Source organism: Bos taurus, chromosome 16, assembly GCF_002263795.3.
Source record: "Bos taurus isolate L1 Dominette 01449 registration number 42190680 breed Hereford chromosome 16, ARS-UCD2.0, whole genome shotgun sequence".
Lineage (NCBI taxonomy): Eukaryota > Metazoa > Chordata > Mammalia > Artiodactyla > Bovidae > Bos > Bos taurus.
Genome location: NC_037343.1, coordinates 20,133,723 through 20,156,566, shown reverse-complemented (window position 1 = coordinate 20,156,566; position 22,844 = coordinate 20,133,723). Strand labels below are relative to the sequence as shown.

Below are 22,844 nucleotides of genomic sequence, written 5' to 3'. Positions count from 1 at the left end.
AGGATACTGAATGCGTTTCCATTTCCTTCTCCAGTCTTGATATTTAGTCAATATGAATATTTGGAAAAGAGAAAGATGAGAAAGAAAGTGATCATTCCATGTTGCCTGTGCTTACCTTTCCAAAGGATAAGTGGTGAGGAAAGCTGGAATATCTTGAATGAGCAGACCTAGACCTCTAATCCTTTCTTTCTTTTTGTCTTTTTCTACCTCCCTTTTCTCCATTTACTTTTTAAAAATCACTTTAATCTTTTTAAATTTACTTACATTACTCTAATAATCCAACTGAACTAAGATACCCAAGAAGTACAGAAAAGCATTTTTGCCCACCAGTCTTTCCATTTGCCAACCTCCCTTAAACTGAGTAATAATAAACAGAGTAATAACACTTGTCATCGGTTTATTCATTCACTCATCCAAAACATATTCATTGTGTTCCTGTAATATCAACAGAAATATTTACTGAATTCCATTACTGGACACCTAATTACTTGGGGAGAAGAAAGAGAATTTCTCTCTACTAATTCATCCCCGCTTCTTTTTTTAATATGTGGCTCTTTTTGACTTTCTAAGCTTTTGGAGGAAGTGGAGGACAGTTTGGACATCCACTTGGGTATTTATCTCTTGGGATTAGATGTCCCTTGACTCTTACTTGGGACCGTTGTCCTTAGAGGGCTCAGGTTCTCAGCCAGAGTTCTTTGAACTACTAATATAGTCAATAATTGTGAGAGTGACATTAATAGCTTGTTACCATGGCTTCCTAGGTGGTGCTAGTGGTAAAGAACCTGTCTGCCAATTCAAAAGACCTAAGAGACATGGGTTCAATCCCTGGGTCAGGAAGATCCCCTGGAGAAGGAAATGGCAATCCACTCCAGTATTCTTGCTTGGAGAAGCCCCAAGGACAGAGGAGCCTGGCGGGCTACAGTCCATGGGTTCTCAAAGAGAGGGACATGACTGAAGCGATTGAGCATGCATGCATGTAAGCACTAGAAATGAGAGAAAATATAATTTTTTAATTGGAGTATAATTGCTTTACAGTGTCGTTAGTTTCTGCTGTACAACAAGTAAATCAGCTATATGTATACCTATACCCCCTCCCTCGTGGACCTCCCTCCCAGCACCGGCATCCCACTCCTCTAGGTCAACAGAGCACCGAGCTGCGTTCTCCGTGCCACACAGCAGCTTTCCTCTGGCTGTTTTACACATGGTGGTGTGTGCGCTGTTAGTGCTACTCTCTCCGTTTGACCCGCTCTCCCCTTCCCCTCCTGCGCCCGCAGGTCCAGTCTCTACATCTGCGTCTCAATTCTGCCCTGGAAATAGGTTCAGCTGCACTTCACTCTGTGATCGACTCTAGGTCCGTTCGCATCTCTGCAAATAGAGCTTTTCTACTGCCTGGGTAAGCAACCTGAGTTAAGGCTCTTACCTCTCTGGAGCCTTATTTTCCTCACCTGTCAGGTAACCAGGTTGAACTCAAAATCCCCATGGTGTCCCTCGGCCTGTAATTCCTCGTGGCCTAGCCCTTCTGTTCCGCCATAGATTAGCGGCCATTCAATGTAACAAGAGCAACGCCTTGTGAAGAAATTGAGTTCTTGGGGTATCTGATCAAAAGCACTCCAGGGTAAATGAGCATGTGCTTGGGATAGTAACAAAATCAACAGCATTATTGACGGACCTGCCAGGGTGAAGAGATGTGGAAGAAGTGTCTTAAAGGAAGAAAAAAGAAGTAGGAGTAATTTCTCTCTCCCTTTCTTGCTGGTAAACAGTGTACAATTGAACGCTCTGGAGGTTCAGCAGAATCACTAACTTTCCGAGTGTGTTTTCCTCATAACCTTAATTTTTCCCATTCATTACATCAAAACTATATATATATATATATATATATATATATATATATACACATATATATATATGGCAATATTAGAGCAAGCAGTTCATATCATCTTATGGTAAAAGTTATTGATGGTTTCACTGGGGGAATATTTGCACTTCATTTGCCTTTCTATAAATACCTTGAACCAGTCAAAGACGAAAGCCAAATGAATTGTCAGTGTCATCCTCTTCTATCTCATGTTTAGTGAGATTTAAAAATAATACGGTTAACATTTATGGAGGGTTCACTGTGTGAAGGATGACTGTAAAACGTCTGATCTATACTGAGGCACTTTTGAGAGTGTAAGCAGTGAGTACTATAAATGTTTAAGCCAGGAAGGAAAATTGGCACAGCCAGAATGTCCTTGGCCCATGGGACCATATGGTTCCCCCAACTAGGACCAGATACTCCGCTAAATCAGTTTAACTCGTGTAATCCCCATAATAATTTTTACATGGTTGCTATTATTGTTCTTCCCATTTGGTAACTGAAGGAACTGAGATTTATGTGGGTGATGTGACTCTAGGTCCAAAGCCTCAGCCCTGCTAGTTGCAATCTGAACCCGAGGCGTGGCCCCAGAGTAGGTTGTTACCACCTAGCGAGGGGCTTTCCATAGTCCTCTGACGTCTGCCAGGCGTGACACACACACACATCCCTGATTGTTTCGCCGTGGTAGGGGGAAACAGGTTTTTATGAAATATGTTCATTTGTGAGAAGGAACTTCTAAGTGTGTCAGAGAGTTCTAAGATCCAAAAACAGCATGATCACCTCTTTAGGCCTGTTTATATGACACGAGATGCTGAGTATCTCACTTTTTTAAAAAAAAACTGCTGTTCCTTGGAAAATGTGGACAAAAAAGTTCACGGAAGCTGTAGGAGAAGAGAACTTTCAATGTTGTTCGTATACATCAGGAAAAAACAATGCTTTTATTCATGTGTCATTAATCGATCCATTTTTTTAACTTCAAATATACTGTGTGTTGAATGGAATGAGTAAGATGGATAAATCGATCATTTTACTGGTATCAAAGCAAGTATTGCTCCCTCTGAAATCTGTCATATTTGTTTTACATCTGTTCCTGTTCTCTCTCCATTCCCACCCCCTGCCCTCCTCACAGAGTGAAGCTACACTTTATTTTGGACAACACTATCACACACATGATTGAGTCAACAATTTATGGCTTTTAAAAATAGGGATTTCGTCCTCTCTTAGGTGTATTGTTTATCATAATCATCTTTCAAGTGAAAAGGCTAATTTACTCTTTCTATAGGAATATTTTAAGCTTGATTATCATAATATTACAGCTGCCTGAAAAGGTCTAAAACGGGACATTGACCTTGAATGTTTTCTGCATTTAGCTCATGGTGCTTAACATTCAGGAAAGAATATAACTGCAACTCATTTATTAACATGTAATCTCAAAATGTTAACTATTGCTCTGGAAATACATGCCATGCAGATTATAGAAAGCTTGTAGAATATGAGAAAATGCACTTGGTATTTTACGGGGGTTAAGTATGTCAGAAATACAACACAACTAGAGCCAGTTTTCCCATTGGAGCTACTGTAGTTTATAATTTAATTTTTACTGACATTTCACCATGTATATGATTAGCTTGACAAAATGAAAGTGAAGTAATCCTGAATTAATTAAACAGAAACCGAATTGCCTCTGTTAGTTTCTCTGTCTTCCTTTGATTCTTTATTTTTTTCTCCCCACTTTCACAAACACACTGGGAAAAGAGTTTTGTGAATTCTGGAAGTGAGGTAATCACTCCCCAGAGAATGGGCTTTGTTTTACATGGACTTGGTAATTCGGGAATGGGATGGATATATAGGACAAGAGGTTTGTCAAAAGGAAAGGTTTTTATTAGTGCCTCTGTGGAAGCGATCACTTTCAGTAGAAATGATTGCTTCTTGCCAATCGAGACAATAATTTAAATATCAAAGCCTGTGCCCTAGAAATGAAAAGCAACAGAAAATGAGGTTTGATGAATGGATAGAGGTTTGGTGGTGATATAAAGTAGTCACACTGACTTCGAAAGGAGTCTTCATGTTCTCACTGGGAAGGTGTCTTCTTAAGCAGGGTTATAGCATAAAAGAAATCTCAAAGCACAAATGAAGAAGCAAGAGACACACAGCTCATGAGGTGGCAGAGGGGACCCTGGGGCCCAGGCCTCTGCTTGTCCTTCAGGCTGCTTTTTCCAGGGATGTTCCTTGTGGATTTTCTTTTGGAGTTAAAGATGGTCGTTTGAAAAAGTCTCAGAAAGATGGTAGTTTGTAAAAGTCTCAGTTTGCTTTTTGTAGTATATTATACTACACACAATATATCACAGACAGCAGGGAAGATGGTTCCAAAAGTTAAACAGATTTTCAAAGGTTTTATGATCTTGAGAAAGATCTGCAAAAGTAGATTGCAGGGCAATTTGAAAATCTAAATTTGCAATGCCTTGTTTAGTTTGAAATATTTAACAAATGGCAAACGCGCAATATAGAATCAAGATTTGCTGCAGAAAGAGTGTGGCAGCTATAAACATTTTCATACAGATGAGTCCTGTTAATTTTCAGAAAAGGAAGGTGGGGATGAAAAATAGCTATTAGCATGCAGTGATAGCAGGACTAAGCATTCTCCGCACCTTCTAACATCATAAGAATTCACGGTTTCAGAAAATGATTCCGACTCAATACAGTAAAATGTCCGTTATAGACAACAGGAATCTACCTTTTGTTTCCACTGAGTTTTGTTTGTTGCTGTTTCATTCTTTCAAGCAGAAATGAAGGGTATTTTCTGCTTAGCATCTGTGCTTTCGTTGGGGCCTAAGAATGAAGTTGTTTGGATATGAAACTGCATTGTTTAAAGAAGAGACTGAAACTGCGTGTGGATCCAGGGTCTGATGCCTAATAGACTGATGTTAACTAATTTGTTAATATTCTTTGAGAAACACTCATAGGGGTCCTTTTGTCTGGTTCCATTTATCCTGCTTTGCGTAGACTCCTTGTGGTAAGATTGTGAAGTGTATAGACTGGTGAGCAAATATATTTATTTATTCTGGGCTGGTGATCTGTCCATTTGTTTCATTTACCCCAAATCCTTTGTAGTTGAGATTCTTTAAAGCTTATGCTCAGTATTGCACATGGTATGTTTATTTCCTGTAATTATCCTCTTTCCTCCTTCAAGGTGAAAAAAAAAGTCTGTGACTAGGGAAGATTCTAGAGATGACTAAGCTGTGTGTTTATAAAACATTCTGGAAGCTGTCTCGCAAGTTTAGTGCAGTAGATATTATTTTAAATTTTAAATTAGTTAAGCTAGATTCAAGACAGTAGGTGTAATCTTAGGTCCTTGACTTGTAGAGGTGACACACTGATCCCTAGGGAAAATAAACCAGCTTTGCAAACTGGTTCAGAAAGCAGCTAGTTCAATGGACACTGCACCTTGCACAGATGAAATATAGCTAGTGAGCAATCTGTGGGGATCACGCGGTGCGTGTTTGGACGAGGACCTCTGTGAGCACAGAAAAAAGACTTACATATGAATATGAGTCTAAATATGTTTAAAAACAGACACCAGCAAAATCAAATGGTTCAGAATGGGTCAAATAAGTACCCTAGAAAAAATAAAGACATTCTAGGAAATAAAAGATAACTCTCAGGAAACATGGTGACTTAATGTCCATCGGTAAATTACTGACTACAAATCTTGTCTTTAAAAAGCCATTTCAAAGGAGTAATAAACAGGTTCTGTCACAGTATGATAATGCAAAGAAACTGAATAGAATACAGTATTCTGCACAGGTGCAAGAGCTGAATGTGCTGAGTACATTAAGATCCACTGAATACGTTAAGTGATTTTTATTTTTTTAAATGTCCCGGTACAAAATAAGAAGGGAAATTTTATTTGCTGTATCTCTTCTTTTAAAAATGTATACAACTGGATTAATTACTCTGAGAATTTTAATTTATTCATAGATTAAGATAGGAATCCTTGAATCAGATATTTTTTTCCTGTCTTTCTAAAGCAATATTAGTTTCCATATTTCTTTTATTGTATTTTTTAAAATCATGTTTCTTTTTCAAATGCCTTATTTATTTTTTAAATTATAAAATGATTACATGTCTCATTTTCAATTGAACAGACAAATCTCTTTTTTCTTTTTCCTCGGGTGTCTGCAGATTTCCTACATCTCAAAGCTCTTTTAATTCACTGCTCACCACCAAATTTACATCTTAATTGCAGAGTTCACATTTAACAATATAGACAGCATAATGCTACTGGTAATTAAGCTTTTACTACCTGCTTTTCTACAGTATTCTTAGGCATAGCTTTTGCTATGGGAGTTCTCCACTAGAAACTTGTATGCATTTAGACCACAAACAAAAGGCATCAGGCCCATATCTTTAGATATGGCTAAATACATGGCAAGGAAATTGCTTTCTTCTGTGGGGGAAACCAAATCATGTCTGTCATTTTTATATTCTGAATGTTAATGTGGCTGTTCTATTTTAAAGGCCTAGAAAAATTTGAGAGGGTGGAAGAAAGAGTTGAATTCTGATCTAGTGAATTGAACACAGACTGGATATATGAACTAATTTATTTTGATCTCAAAGATTAGACTATTTATATCATGTCAGACTTAATAGGAAAAGGGTTGGTAAGCAGTAGAGCTGAATCAAAATTTCGGGTCATAAGGTAGCAGTTATCTCTTTGCCATAAATAGCTGGTAGCTATTCCCATGTACATTTGCTAGTATAAAAAGAACCCGTATTTAAAAATAGGACTTAAGCAAACTCTTTGTTATATGGAAACTAAAATCAGGCTTATACACTATTAGAGAAAAAACACCCTTCTCTTCTTATATTCTGTCTTTAAAAAGCACTTCTGTTTGAAACTCCTGCTTATAATGACCAAACTGTGTGATGATTTACGAAATGTTTCTGAGTTGATTTTTTAAAGCATTCAGGGTGTGTTGTGTATAACTGACAAATAGTAAACTACATTTTATTTGAAAGCTTATGTTTGGGGTAAAAATCATATGTATTTGTATATGTTTCCCAGTTTGGAGGCTTGTATTGAAATAAATGTATGACTAAGAACACTTTTAGTGCGCTGGTTAGCACTGCTTTCCCTACAGGAGAAAAAAAAAAAAATGCAGTCTTTATTTTGTCAAAATGCACTGAGACGTTTTCAATGCACTAGCTACCCAGCTGCCCTGTCTCCCACTCCTGAAACTGGAGGAGCCAATTTGTCCCGCAGTTGTTTATCTTTGTTTTGAAAAGCTATGCATTGTATATCTATAGGTAGAAAGAGGGGGAGCAGATAAAGAAATATTTACACATATAATTTACATAGGCAGTTTCGAAAATTGCATTGAGGCACTCTCCTCTTCTGTAGTGATGTAAAACTGCAATCCACCTCAGAGGACGATTCCCACTTCGCATATCCGAACAATTTAGAAGTCATATCTTGGATTTTTTTTTTTTTTTTATACCCAGTCTAGATCAGAGAAACAGACGACAACACGATGACGGATCAATGAGAAAGTACAGCACTCAGTAAGCAGGAGCCCCCTCCCCGGTGGAATCAAACACAGACAACGCCAGGACAAACTTCATTCTCTACCTTCCGCAGAATCCTTTCCCAAATTAACTGAGAGTCTGCGTGAGTTCTTCTGGGCAAGGCAAAAAGAGATCTTGGGTGAGAAACCCAAGACAGATCCCTCCGGGGCTTGGAGGGTTAAATTAGTTAGGTTTCTTTTCTAGCTTCCCACGGGAGGAGAGAAAAGAGAAAAAGAAAAGAGCAAGCAAGCACGGGCCTAGCGCAGTATCTACTGGGAGCGTCCGGATCTCTGGTCCCCGCTCCCTTTTCTCTCGCGCTCAGTTTCTAGCCGGGTCGCGTCTCTGCACCCTTCGTACCTGCCTGGTTCCGCGGCTCCTCGCAGCCTCCCGTCGCCTCCCTCCTGATTGGGCAGCCGCCCCCCAATCGGCTGCGCGCCTGGGCCGGTGGGACTGCATATGTTAAGCTCTACTTCATATTAATAAGCTCCAATCGGGGCTTTAAGTCCTTGATTAGGAGAGTGTGAGAGCTCTGGTCCCAACTGGCTGTGCCTGTAGGCTTGTCACTAGGAGAACATTTGTGTTAATTGCACTGTGCTCTGTCAAGGAAACTTTGATTTATAGCGGGGGTACACAAATAATGGTTGCCGGTCGCACATGGATTCGGTAGAACTTTGCCTTCCTGAATCTTTTTCCCTGCACTACGAGGAAGAGTAGGTACCTTTTTCTTTGCTTTTTAAAACTCGTCGTGGGGGTGCGTGTGTGTGTGTGTGTGTGTGTGTGTGTGTGGCGGGGGGGTGTGGGGGGTGGACGGAGGGGATCGTGGCGCACTGATTCAGGTAATGTCTTGGGTATTTCGTGTGCACGAGTGCTTGTTTGTGTCTGTCTTGTGCCTTTTGTGTTGAGGGTGATCTCCTAATTCAGGAAGTCGAGAATTGTTCTCTGACTACAATGTTACCTTTGAGGCAAAGCTCAGTGACTGTCAGTAAAACAGCTGTGTGACAGTCACTTCTTATTCAGGTGCTAAGAATAGGCACTTGGCACAAATGCTTACTGAACTGTTAAAATGCATCTTTTACTAGGACCCATTTTCCCAAGGAAAGATGTTTTAAAATACAATATTCAAAATGATTTATACTATTGAGTGCCTCTTATGTATTTGCAGCTTGACAGATATTTTCAGCTCCCCGTCATTTCTTACCGCTCAGAGTTAGAGGCGAAATTGCACATTTACTAATTCTCCTTCAGAGAACAATTTAAAAACTAGCCCTATGCAAGCCGGGGCTAGAATAATGTTATTTGCATGGTTAGCATTAAGTCAGCACTTAACTGACAAATCAGTCCATTAAGTAACATGAGATTTTTCACACGCTATAAATATTTAAAGGGAGAAAAAAAAAACTAAAGAAGAAACAGTAGTGACTTTTTAAATTTCTCCTTGAACAGACGACGCTGAGATTGTGGATTTGTTTCATGTATCATGTCCAGAAAATGCAGAAAAGTACTTTTGTCCTTAGATGCAGTTTCACTCGTATTTATGAATATCTTTATGCCCATGGAAATATACATATTTGTATTGCTCAGGGTGAGGGAGAAGTGAGTAGGGGGTAAAAGGAGTAAATTAGGCATTCTTGGGTAAAAATGAGTAGGTCATAAACTTAATTTCAACCCACTGTTAAGATAAAATACTAGTTTATCATAGTAACTGTCACTGGTTCCTCTTTCTGTTGAGTCAGTTATATGGCTTTGCTTTCCCATTACAGGAATACCAACTGTTATAATTCTGAAAAGAGTGCTCTTGGCAAACAGTTCTCTCTAGATTGTGAAGAAAACATAAAACCCTCGAGAGGAGGAGGTCATGCATTATAGGTAGATGTCCACTAGCGGTCCTTAGTGACTGCATATTGCCTTGCTTTGTAATTAAGCAAGAGATGAAAAGTGACTTGCAGTCTCAGTGGCTCCTCGTATGTTTGAGTGTGAGCGTGTGTGTATGCGTGTCTGTAGACGTGCTTGCATGCATACACACTCACACCAGGGATGTTAGCCCAGGGATGGACTTAGGAAGAACCGAAAGATTGGAAGGCAGTGCTTGCGTCAGTTGTAAACGCTCCAGGGAAGAAACCTTAAATTGTGTGAAAATAAAAATGAAAAATAAAGAAAGGTAGGACTGCCCACTCAAGTGGAGTTTGAAGGTTAGTACACCTGAGGCTGTAGCACTGGAGAATTGAATACACCTTCATGTCAGGAAGAATGCCTTATCCAAGCTCACCCAAGTCAGAACTTTTCTCTCATAAATAAATAAATAAACTTTAAAAATCTGCCTCCTGCCCCTAGCCCTCTTTGTAAAATAGTTTCCTTGAATTTAACTTCTTATGGCTAATTTGAATAATTAGTTTAGATAAGCCTCTTAAAGCAGATGCATTTAAATGAAATCAGGACACATGTCCTTTTGGCTTTGGCGCAAGATTCAAACTAGCTTTCTTTTTTGGCTCAATTAAAAGTCATCTTTAAAAAATACAGATTTATTGTTTGGTTGCAGCTCTGATGGTTACGTGGTTCACTGGACAGACAGAAAGATCTAATGCTTAGTAACGCATCTGCCTCTCTGTCTCAATTAATAAACCACAGAATTTATACATGCTATTAATATTCATAGTAATTGTGCTGGGTTAAACCCCATCACGTGTGTGTATACACAGAAATGAAACCAGAGTTATGCAGTTTCAGAGGAGAATATTGGACAATTTCTGCTGTGGAGGCTGTTGAAAAGATTCCTTCAATTTATTGACCACCATCAGGAGAGCCTAAAATGTTAACCTATAACTATGTTTTTTTTTTTTTAATTTTGGGAAATGTGCCAGTGCATTAAAGAGCATAATACTTGAAAGCTTGTTTCACATTTAATAGCAGTAATAACTGATAGCATAAATAGATGAAAATAATATATCTGCTCATTTTGACATATGTGTCAGTCTAATCATTCTAAATGAGTGTGCTCATCACGGTTCTCTTTCAACCTCTGATTAAAATGTAACATTGACTACAGGATTATAGAGCGGACTTAATTTTACTGACTGTTTTAGCAGTTGTCACAGCTGTTGGAAGAAGGAAAGGCAATTGAAACACTCCAAAACAGGCAAGGCTAGGAGGGAACAGTTTAGTATTTGAATTTCAGCCTGATCATGAAAATCCAGACCTCAAAAATTAAGCAGATTTGTGTTTGTTTGTTTTTTTAATTCCTGTTTGGAGCTATGCAAGTTTAATTGTGTAAGGTTTACTGTTTCTGCTTCAGGGTTTTGATTCTTTTCTCTGCCTCATCACTCCTTGTTAAAAGCTAAAGTAAATTGAAATACAACTATCCAAAAGTAATATTATAATGTCGAAATACATGGGATAAACATAGGCTGGAAGGGAAAATGTATACAATAACAACAACAACAAAAAGCCTACATCAGAGTGGAGGCAATTTTCTAAAAAAGATAGGAGCTTGCCGAAGTCACTTTAGATGTGATATTATTTGGGAACTATGAACAGACTGTTTAAGTTTATTTTTCAAAGAAAGAATACACTGCAGACATGGAGCTCATGTTACTTTTCTTCCTGTTTCTTCTCTATAAATCTGTTGAAAACACCTGCAGCCTTAAAGGTAGGGGATTTCAGATGATTTTTTTGTAAATTGCTGGAAGTGACAAGTGGCTGCACTTCGGGGTGAATGTTCCTGAGCTGTAGAGTCTCGTAACCTTGCCCATCACATCCCTAAAGTGAACAGATTAATTCTGTTTCTCTAAAAATTAAATAACCACATATCTCAAACTACGTATAGTTGAAATATCCGGACAGTGTTAATTATGTAACCTATGATTTTCTCCTTGGAGTAAGCAAAAAAAAGTGTTCTGAGTTAAGAGAATCAGTGTTGAATGGGAGTGGTGAGTAAGTGCTGGACACCCGTGTCTCACTCGCCCTTTGTGTCAGTGCGTTTATGTATTACCCTGTACACATTGGGTGGTAAGTTTAGAAATGCTCCTTGTGCAGAAAGGGCTGGGAATCAGCTTCCCATTTCCTGGTCAGAGGCAAGGGTGATGGTGTTGGCTGGTTCTTCCAGTGATGGTTTCTCATCTTAATGTGTTTATGGCACTGCTGCTTTATTTACTGAGCCTAGTGTGTTGCAGTGGTAATTAACCCATGTTATTAGCAAAGCCCTTGTGGATATCCATTAATTCTCTTGCATGGATGATCATTTTTCTAGTGTTTTCCCCCTAATACGGCATCATTGTTCTTTTTTTTTTTTTAATTCTAAATTGACGGCCTTTGATATATTTCTTTGATTTAATCTGACCTGTGATATATATTGGTCATCTTATAAAGAATGGTATTGTAATTCAGCTTTAAAAAATGCTAACAGAAACCAGAGAAAAGATTTTTTTTTTTTTTGCTGTTGTCCTTCTTTTCAAAGCAAAAAAGAAAATAAACATTTAGAAAGAAAATAATACAGGAAATTAGTTTTCATTCCGAATTTTCTAGATCTTAGAATTTGTGTTATTTTGTGTCTTTGAGGTCTTTGAATAATATTTTTACTGAGTTAAGAATAGTTTAGGCATTTTTGTAAAATATTGAGCCAGTAGAAAAATACTTGTGCTTCCTGTGCTAAAAAAAGATAAGGACCATCTCATTAGCCAGGCCATACTTTTGCAATTAATTTTAGGTCCATGGTGCTATTCATCAAAGGGGGCAGCTAACTTCTCTATGACTCTGTTTAACAATACTTTCACAATACCTCACTCCTGCAAGAACTACAGACAAAGAAGAAGCCGTTTTTTTGGAAGGTAGGCATAATGCCTAATCTCAAGTCCGTATCACTTGTGAAAAATTCCTCAACATTTTTCTTAGCCTAGTGACAAAACAAAATATTTCTTTGTTTGACTTCCTAAGTGCTGTTCGGCACTGAATGCTTTGCTTATGTTATTTCATAAAAATAAATCAAAATCTGTGCTTATGGTTGATACTTTGTCATACAAGTGGCAGTTGATAGCCATGATTTCTGTGACAGCAATTAATATCAAATAAACTTTTCAGAATCACCTGCCAAGAATTCACAAATAAGAGGAGAGCGTTGAGGTATCTCAGTAGAAGTTTCAAGTCATTGCAGCAGATAAGCTCTGCTCTGAATTTTGCTTCATAGCAAATTCATGGAAGAGAGAAACAATACAATGTTGATCTGTTGTAAGTGCATTTGAGCTCCGGCCCTAGCCAGCTCTCTGGAGAAAATCTTTGATTGCCCTGGCCCAGTTTGTTCAGTTTTTATCTCTTTTACATCCACTGGCCTTGTATTAAATTGTCATTGTCCTAAAGCACATGAGATAGAAATGAATTGCTGTTTTCTACATTCTCTGACAGTGAAATATTTAGGTTCTCTTTCTCCAATCATACTTATATTTGTATTTGAGAGTCCGGGGATGACACCCAGCATCTCTGCCTCTTGACATTCTCTCTTACTGCATTTTGTATATTTTGCTGTTGATTATTATTTTCGTAGCCATGTGTATGGGATGTCCATGGTCTATCCCATTGTAAATAAATAGCTATGCATACGCTACTTTAAAATCCAAAGCAGTCTGTAGAATATACTACACACATGTGTGTACATTTATGTGCATGTATAGTATGCAGGTGAAATACATATATAGACACGGGAAGAAGTATGTATGTAGAATATAAGTGTGCTGCTGAGAGTGTTCTTGTGTATTTATATAATAAAGTGGATCTCAAGTGTTTTTCTAATCAGCTAGTGTCTAGTTAAATTTCCTAGGCATCATTTTAACGTTGAATTAGTATTTCAGGTATTTACCAAGTCTGATTTTAAACTAAATTGGTTTAGCTGCTGTATAAATGACAGGTAACAGGTAACCTAATATATTAATCTGTTTCTGATTTTATACATTTTTAATTATCATTTTGAAATTCAGTATATAGAAATCATAAATAATTTGTAAAATAGGAAATAAGCCACTAGTATTAAGTACATAATTTAATGGTTTGGGCCCATATCCAAGAACCAGTTTTGAATTAGCTCTTAGCTACATTGTTTTCTCATATAGTTGGGTCTGATAAATATATCTTAATGAAAACATGATAGCTTTTAAATAAGTGCAAAATAAAAATTTCACTTATCTGACTATATAAATATGTCATTTTATTTTTTGCCAAAAGCAAATATAGAAAATTAATTATCATTATGTGCAAATGAAAGACATCATAGATTTGTGAATTTTTGAATTTTATTCTCAGAGGTAAGTTTAAGGTCTGTGGTTTTGCTCAGTGAATCTGAGTGTTGAGAGAAAACATTTATCCAAATGCTCTTTCTATTCAAATTCTTGTTCTAATGCATATTTTGTTTAAATTCCTAGATTCATTTCCTACCTTTATATGTTTGTATAATACTTAAACAGATTTAATGTTTCTTGTTTAAAAAAATCCTGCTGTTTCTTTATGCCAATCCATCTGCTGAAAGTTAGCTCCTTTATTATCTGAGAGTGTTAAGTGACAGCCTTCTGCCTTTTGAAGGATTTACCTGGCATCTTCTTCTTGTTTCAAGTTCATTTTAGATTTCGACTGTCAAAGTCTGGGAAACCTAGCTGATAAAAATAATTTCCATTTAGTTATAACAAACACCCTTTCTCTTTACTTTTTCTTTACAGAAGTGCCAAATGTTTCTTTTTCTTTGATTTGGACACTATTTCTCAGTATTTTCCAAATGTATTTTCAAATCAACTATGCAAAACCATCAAATTGAGCAGATACAGATTGTATATGTGTTGTGTATGTATACCTTCAGGCACCTCCTTTTTTAATTTATAAAAAGCATTTTAAAATGTCTGGAAGAAGCTTGCTTTTTTATGTTTTGATTTTTCAAATGTTTTGTCATTTTAATTGATGGCAATGCATGTATATTTATTTGGAAGATAACTCACTGAGGCAAAGCAATAAAAGAAAAAGTACAGTTTTAAATAAATTGGCTTCTCACTGGCCAATTAAAGTCTTATTTCAATATACTGACATAGATCTGTATGTGCATTTGAATATAAATATAGAACATGCAACACTAGCCATTAGAAATGCTGCCTCTGGCTATATGGAATTCTTTCACATAGTCTGATAAATGAAAACACTGGTTTTTGGCATTTAAAATCTATTAAAGAGTTATTTAAAGTGTTAAACTCATGGAGAGCCTATCGAAGATCAGATTGCATTGTAAAAAGAGAACTTGAAAGCAAATTTATATTTTGATTGTTAAAGGCAGTCTCTGTCATATACATTCCTCTGCTTTCTCACCTTGCTTTGAGTGAAACAAAATTGCTTATATACTTTTCATCATTTTGATTGGAAGTACACATTATATATAATATGCTTTGGCAGCACTTACCTAGCCAAAGAAAGCAAATTAATACTAGGCATACGAAGGGCTGTCAGGCATATCACAGACGTGTCAATTTAACTTTGCTTCCTCATACACCTCTGCAAACAGTTGCTTAAGATGGTACTAAATAAAAGGGAAGCAACCAATAAATTCTCATATTGTATCAGAGATTGATGGCTAGTAGAACTGCAATGAAAACCAGCTTGTTTGCTTACTTCTCTTTAAAACTCTGTGGGACTACAGAAAGCATAGATAATAATGAGTTTTGTTCAAAAAAAGAAAAAGAGTAACTGAAGCTTGTTCAAATCTTTTTACTATCTTGGAAATAAAGGGATAATAATGGGGTTCATTGTTTTTAAAAAAAAGGTCCAAAGTAGTGAATCTTAGTTGCTCTTACGTGTGATGTATATAAAGTCTTTAACAAGTGGAGAATCAAAAGCCTTGTCAGTCCACTTTAAAGGGACATTTCTTTTTTTGTTGCATATTGCATACATTTTCTGAGAAAGAAAAAAAAATAAGGTATCTTGTGCTTTCATGTTTGTCTTGCTTCTTCAATAGGTTAAAAAAATGAAATTTAAAAAAGTAAATCAAGAACTTATGCACAGAAAATAGAAGAACACTGAATTCTTTTTTTCTCCTCCATGATCAGAATTGTATTTTTGTATGTGAGATTTCCTTTTTCATGTACTCGAGGAAGATTTTATTCATTTGCAATGGCTTCTGAGAATTTAAACAAAGGACTCATTAAATAAATACATTTAGTTTCTTAATACAATGGGAGCTAAAATGTATGAAAAGATGTCCTTTTCAAGGCAGTTAGTAGGTTATTACAGTCTGTAGTTTTAAACATTTATTTTGCTTTGAAAAAAATATCTAAAATTGTGTTCAGAGTGAGCAAAAATCGTGAGTCATATGAAAAATTATAGAGACAAAGGTACTTAAGAGAAAAATTCAAATGTGAGGTTGTTCAATCAATAGCTCTTTGCCCTCCATAATCCAAATTATCGTGGCACTTTAACTTCTCCAAAAAATCTAAGTTGCCTTGTTACATTGTATTCATTTTTCCCTAAATGAAAAAATACTCTATCAATGCTTTCTTTACAGCCATTGATCTATTAAAACAAATTAGATATTTTGGGGAGGACTGTTGTACCCATAACCAACAGTTCATGGCCAAAGAAAGAAAAAAATATATATGAGAAAGTGTCTGTATACAGTTGGTCCTGGGCCCTAAGAAATGACAGAAGCACCCCTTTTAGCCACAGACTTAAATGAGACCTGCCTCACCAGTCTTGGGATCATAGTGTCACAGATGGAAAGGCAACCATCAGCTGAATTGTACTCAACTGCACACTTGGCTAATTCATCTTATTGCTCTCCCCATCTGAGGAAAGGCTCATTCTGTTCTTGGAGTCTAGACAGAATCAGGAGTTGGGCTCAGGTGGGAGCATGTGGCTGCCTTTTTCTGTTCTCTCCTAGCCATTCAGCAAAAGGAGATGAGGAGCAAATGGACCATTTATGCACCGAAGCCCAGGCAGAGATTCTTTCATGGGGTTAGGAATTTATTATTCAGTTGTTCAAATAAGTTTCATATTTCTCTTCTGTTCTAGAAATATCATTATTGTCTTTCATGCTCCGAAGAACTACCCAGAAATGATTAGGGATGTCTCTTGATTTGTATGAACCATGAACTCCTGAAAGCATTTTTTAACCAGGTAGAAATGGAGAGTGGATCATCTCCTTAGCTTAGTCTCTAGGATGGTTCTTTTTTGTAGCTGTATATGGGACTGTTCAGTTGGTTAATTCTGAAGAATGAGAAAAATGATGAGGTTAAACACTCAAATTGTATTTTTTGTATTTTTCTATTTCCTTATAGTGAACAAAACTTTAATGTCTAGAGCATTTATGAGGGTTTTAATGATTGGAAAATCTGTCCTGAGAATGTGGTCACCATATGTGACAGCCTTGCTTTCTATCTTGTCTTCGGTTTATGGGGTAAGTTCGGTGATACTATTGTCTTACTTTGCTTACATTATAGAACTTCTCTGCCCTACATTGAGATAAACTGAAATGTGGGGGCAATATGTGCTCAGTTCTTAGAAACTTTCCTGAACCCCCTCCATGTCAGCAGTATTTTCTTTTAAAATTGCTGTCTGTCTATTGATCTGTTTTGCTAAAAGATCATTTACTTTGGTCAAAGGTAAGTGCATGATTTTCATCCCGATTTGCACACACGGTACACTTTATCCCCCGCCCCCCCTCAAATTCCAAAGAGATTGCCTTCAGCTATTCGCATTTGTTTTGCTTTTGTCTCTGTTTGTCGTGCATTCTAGTTGAGTGCTTTTATAGTGTTTTCTTGATTGTTGTCAGTTTGGGGTACTCGCTACTGACATTTTGGTTAAGTTAATGTCACAGCAGAAAAACCTACGGCCAACTGGAATGTGGCGACCGCGCGTGGAAGATACAACTTCTGTTTGATTGTGTGTAAATACAGTTAGTTAGTTGGGGGTTTATCAGATAGCTGGGCAGAAAGAGAGAGGAGCCGTACAAACTGTTTTCAGTAACTGTGCTGTTCATACACCTGATAAGATGGAGAGAGCTTTTCGAAATGCTGATAGGCTTTGAATAAGAAAAGAATAATCACTTCCACTGGCACCAGCTTATCGCGAATGAAGTAAAATGCCAACACTTTTGCATTAGCGAAAGTAAATGTTTTAGACACTCTGGGCCTTTTTTTCATTCACGTTAAATAGTAGGAGTGCTTTTGAGTGTGTGCTGTAATGAATAGACGGTTTTATTACCTGGACTAAATTACAGGTGAATGTGTTGATAAAGGAACCCTCAGCGCCAACAGCAGCTTCTTTGATAAGCACGTGCATCTAGGTGTACATTCTCTGGAGAAATTAACTCTTCCTTTTTCCACTCTGATTCCATTAGCCATCATTTTTGATCCTCAGAGATGCAGTTTTGTCCTGTGCCAGTCCCGTCTCCTTTTTACCAGCAGATGGATGACAGGCATTTGAAACATAGCTACTCAGACTTGGAAAATGCTGGTGTGATCTCCGCAAGCTGGGGCATCTTTAAGTTTCTAAAGATTATGCTGAACCAGCTCACTCCTGTACAAGAAGTCTTATTCTTTCCCAAGAATGGAATGAGATTCATTATAAATTTAGGATACGTTAATGAGAAGATAAATGCATTTGGCCAAGTAGTTGTCCATTTTAAAGGGAAAAAAAAAAAAAAAAAAACCAAAGACATTGGTCTTGCTCTTCAATATAAACCATTAACTTCCCCGGTTTTCCCCCCTTCTCTTCTTTGTAATTTGACACCTACAAATAATTTGGCGTATTCAGATTTGATAAATGATAGTGCAAGAGCCAGATTGATTGATTTTGGATTACTATTGATTACTCTCAATGAGATCACTGTGACACACTCGAATCAATAGTATTCGATTAAGCAAGGCACCACCGTTCCATACATCCAGGAGCAGTGGGGAATTCAGGAACAGAATGTTCACAAGCTGATAAATTGACAAAGCATTCAGCTTTAACTAGCCCTTTGTTCAGCACTAGATCCTTAAAATATATTTCATTGGAAAGTTCGTTTCTTTTTTGTAACCCTGGGCCTTTCTGTGCAAGAAAGGTCATCCGTTTAAGGTTTATTAAATTTTAACTCAAAACAACTGGGCTCCGTTTAGGTGTAAAATAAGTACTTAACTGCAGGCAACCTTCATGCTTTTGAGCCGTTGCTCAGAGGTTTCGTTCTTTGACGAAGATGTCAATTGTAAACATAAAAATGCATCACTGGCAATGCAATGGGGTAAGATTCAAACTGAAATAAAAACTTGTGCCCGAGGAAAGCGCTATCCTCCAACGAAGGTGGCCTCACTTTCTTCAGGAGTGGGCCAACTTAGGAGCAGCGCTGGAGGCGGAGGCAGGTAGTACACTGTGATCAATTGCTCGTGGCAGCTCCTCTTCCCCTTCTTATCTGAGGGTATTCATCACATCGCCAATACTACATGCAAAACGCTAAATATCACCTGACCTGAGAGCCGCCGCTGCTGCTGATATCCGCTGAAGTCTTTCTGTCTTGAGCAAACTTACAAAGCTACTGGGGGAGAAGAAAATCACCTGTGATTCAAGTCCTTTAGTTCAGAACGTCAAAGCTGAGACTTGTCCATCTTTTTCCATCGTTCTGTCCTCTTGGCCCTTGGGATGAAGCTTTTGCTCTTTTGTTTTATGGGGTTGCCAAGTTGCTTCTCACAAGGCCAAGCCTTACAGGAAACACTCTATGGAATGAGTGGGTGGACTAATGAGCAAAACTTGATTTCCAGTGAAATTTTGATGGCTAAGGCTTGTGTACCCCAAATCTTAATAGGCTCAAGTCTTGAAATATACTTCGATAAAATCTCACTTTTGATAGTGATTAAAAACCAAAAATAGAGGTAGCTTTCTGAGGGAAAACAAGAAGGAAAGTTATGAAATTTCCCAATCAAACTTAAGGCTTTTTTGCATGAACGTAAGATAATAGGATTCTAATTAAATTAGGTTGAGCCGTATGAAATGGCCATTTTTCTAGGTCAAATATCAGCAATTTTGTGTGATTCCACATAATAATTGAATTTACTCCTATGCTGTTCATATCCCATAAACAAATTGAAAGTGACAACTATGTTTTCAGTGTTCGAATGGGCTGTGTCTGATGATGAAAAACACATGAATTCTGTCTGCAGTTACGGCAAGTAGAGTATCTCGTTTTTTCGACAACTTTTTTTTTTCTTTAATACCAGTAGAGAGTTCCTAAGAACACTGTTTTACACAGACGGAAACAGTGTGCCTTCACCTGGCTTCTCACCTGTGGTAGCGTCTCTGATTCCGAGCATCCCTGTACATTTCTCAACTGCCGAGGAAGAGTATGGCGCCAACAGAGGAGCTAGGCTCGAGGACTGACTGCCCCCAAAGAGCACGTTGCTCGGGGCAGATAGTTGGAAAGCAAACTGGGAAGAAGCTGCCAGCATCTCCAGTATGGCACCTGTACATCCATTCATTAATAGAACCTTAGTTTGCTAGTTAGCGCTTTGCATGCGTCCCCCCCAGAGAAGTATTAAAACTGTGCTCCATTAAATCTATGCACTGCTGTGGGTTAGGCAGACGTGTGGCTCCCTGAGTGCTGGCAGTGGAGCCCATGGGGCTTTATTGGCTATGGCAGGCAGGAAAGGTGCTTCGGGAGATGTAATAAAATGATCCCAGAGTCTTTATTTGACACCACCCCCCCCCACCCCCAGATGTGCGGCTCATCTCGGGGCTGCGCTGTGCCAGCCGGTAGGAGCTCTCTGTGCCCACCTGCGGGCAGAATCCGACTCCCAGATAGGAAGGAAATTGACTCTGTCTTTCGGTGGGTGGGAGGGGCTCTGGGACCACCGCTGGAAATGTCAGCAGAAAGTGCATCTTGACTTAGGGTCACGTCAGGACTGGGTAAGTTTTTCTCGCTCTGGGTAAGCACATGACAGCTTACATCTTGTTTCCAGAGAGAGGGAGGGTGGGCATCGTTTACTGAAACTTGATTGAGCGAATGCCTCCGACTGGTCCCACTGTCAGCCTTGGAGTTTTCCTTTAGTAGTGCATTTCCCCTCTGTCTGTGGCACTGAATTTGATTTATCGCTGGTACTAAGATCAAAAAAGAAGTCATTCCTTTTGATGTTTGCTATTAGGCACATGCAGTGCAGGCTGGGGGGTGGGGGAGAACCGTCTTAGCATACAAGTCACTGTCCTGGTCAGCCGGTGGCCACGGATGGCAGAATATGTATTTTCTATCTGTTCATTTTGGGATATAAAATTCCATGAATAGAGAGGTGAGCAATAGGATATTTTAAGTGAATAATCGGTTTGTTTCAGGTACAGATTCTTTTGGTAAGGACATAGAGGGTGGCTGTCATGTACACCTGATTCTTGCAAGCTTTTTTTCTTTTTTTTGCATATATTGGCATTCATTTTACCAAAAGACATGAAAACACTGAGGACTATAGACAGACCAATGGGGTTTAGGCTTTCAAAAAAAAAAGAGCATTTGGTTGCATTTACTGTTGGGTGGCAAATTTGGGACATCGGAGACTTTATTTGCAAATGAGAGGAGAGATTTTGTGGGGTCCGCTTCTCATGTATTCAGGACCCTGGTCAGGCTTTGTTTCCAGCTCCGTCCAGTAGCTTTTGTCCGGCCTCTCAGTTGAGTGGGATTTCTCTGAGCAGCGTGAGCCTCAGCCCATCAGCAGGCTGCTAGTCAGCAGCAGGTGTGAACAACATAAAACAGGATTAACGCTGAACCAAAGTGTGTACTAAAAACAGAACCCCTGCCTTGCTTTGAAAAAGGACAGCAGGACTCGAAGAGAGAAGCCACTCTGGTCCTGTCCACTCCTTGTTTACTAAACAGTGTTCAAGGGCTATGCAAATAGTTCTGTGGAGGTTCCCAGAATGCATGCTAGAGATCATTTGCTCATTCTCTCTTTTTTAAACTCTACACTCAAAACTTGAAAATTCTTCTCAGATATTCAGCAAGAGGAAAAACCAAACAGAGCAAAAGTGGTCTGGGTAAATCTTGAACCAGGATTACAGGTGAATATTGCAAAGATACTGTCTTTACCTCAAATTTTAAGTTGCTAGTTATTTGATCGTTGTATTTCCTGCCTCTTAAGAATATGGTTGGTTGGTTGGTTTCTTCTAAGATTCTTTTTGTGTTAATTACATGACTCAGTGTCTATTTTCCCCTAGGCAGGTAGACCACAAATAAATAAGTAATTTCATTAGAGATCATAACCACTCTCCCTTCATTTTTTTCCCCAATCAGTGCTACCTGCCTAGGAACAATAAAACTGACCAAGAAAGGTCATAGTTAAAAATAAAAAAAGTCATAGTTAATATAGGGGACTGCATGAGTTTAACAAATTGGGCATTGCACTGAATTTATGTCATCTGAGGGACTTTGTCCATATTTTGTTTGGGAAAGAGAAAGGTGGCATATAAATATATGTTTCTGTTTAAATTATGCTAATTCTTGTATATACTGTGTATCAGGATAAAATTTGGATATCTATTTTTCTCTGTTAGGTTTCAACTAACTTGTACTTTGAAACTCTAAGACTTATTCACATCTAGAAAGGCATCTGAAATAAGGAAATAAATCAGAGAAATTGTGTTACATACACACACACATACACAAATACAGACACATATGTACTAACTTTTTAAACACGGGCAAAGCAAATGTAGAAATTTTTGCATGTGTATATAATAGCATGACACTGATTTCTGATACTCCAAAAGTATATTCAAATACAGGTGTTTATATAAGGTGCATCTGTTTTAGAGTATCATATAGACTTTACTAAAAGAATAATTTTGCAGTGTCAGAAATCAAAATTTTAGTTATCATTCACTTTCAGCAGCATCTTATACCATACATTACCTGTATTTTCTCTTACATCCAATGCTTAAATTGTAATGACCCACTCATTTTATCGCTCTTTGCTTATACTTACTACCTTTTAATTTTTTTAATAGCAGTTATTTTTTAGCTGAGACTTTGCTACTACTTTTATTTTAGAAATAATCTGGCCTGCCAGTTTAATTGTGGAAGTCTGAACAGACATTCAAATCACTATAAAATGTATAATTCTAAAAATTAATTTTACAGTTATTATCTTTACATTTTAATTTATTACCATCTGCCTTTTAATGTCTTTCTAAAAAATGTCCATTTCCTTCTGTTTAGTATTATTAAGTACCTTTGGTTATGTACATTAATTAGGTTATGGACAAATAGCTTAAGGAGAGTTAATAAAATCAAGGTTAGAAAATACCAGTTTAAAATTGATTTTTGAAGTGTATTTTTTATAGCCAACTCTCTGGTGTCCAATTGATTGCTTACAGTAGCTTCTCTTATTGCATCAAAAAAGATTACATTCATTCCTTTGCAATTTTTACAATCACTAATCAATTTAGTGCATTAAACTGCGTT

General features: G+C 37.7%; 1 protein-coding gene across 6 annotated transcripts in view; it reads left to right on the top strand.

Moving 5' to 3' along the window:
* ESRRG (estrogen related receptor gamma) overlaps positions 1-22,844 on the top strand; it is a 696,017-nt gene that overhangs the window by 443,011 nt on the left and 230,162 nt on the right. Inside the window, exon 1 of one of the 6 annotated variants that reach the window (XM_002693943.7) lies at positions 7,929-8,130. The exons of the other annotated variants lie outside the window; for them this stretch is intronic. Coding sequence (XP_002693989.1) covers positions 8,075-8,130 — 56 coding nt within the window. The 5' untranslated portion in view covers positions 7,929-8,074. Of the gene's footprint in view, positions 1-7,928; positions 8,131-22,844 lie in introns of those variants that run through there. 6 annotated transcript variants of the gene reach the window in all.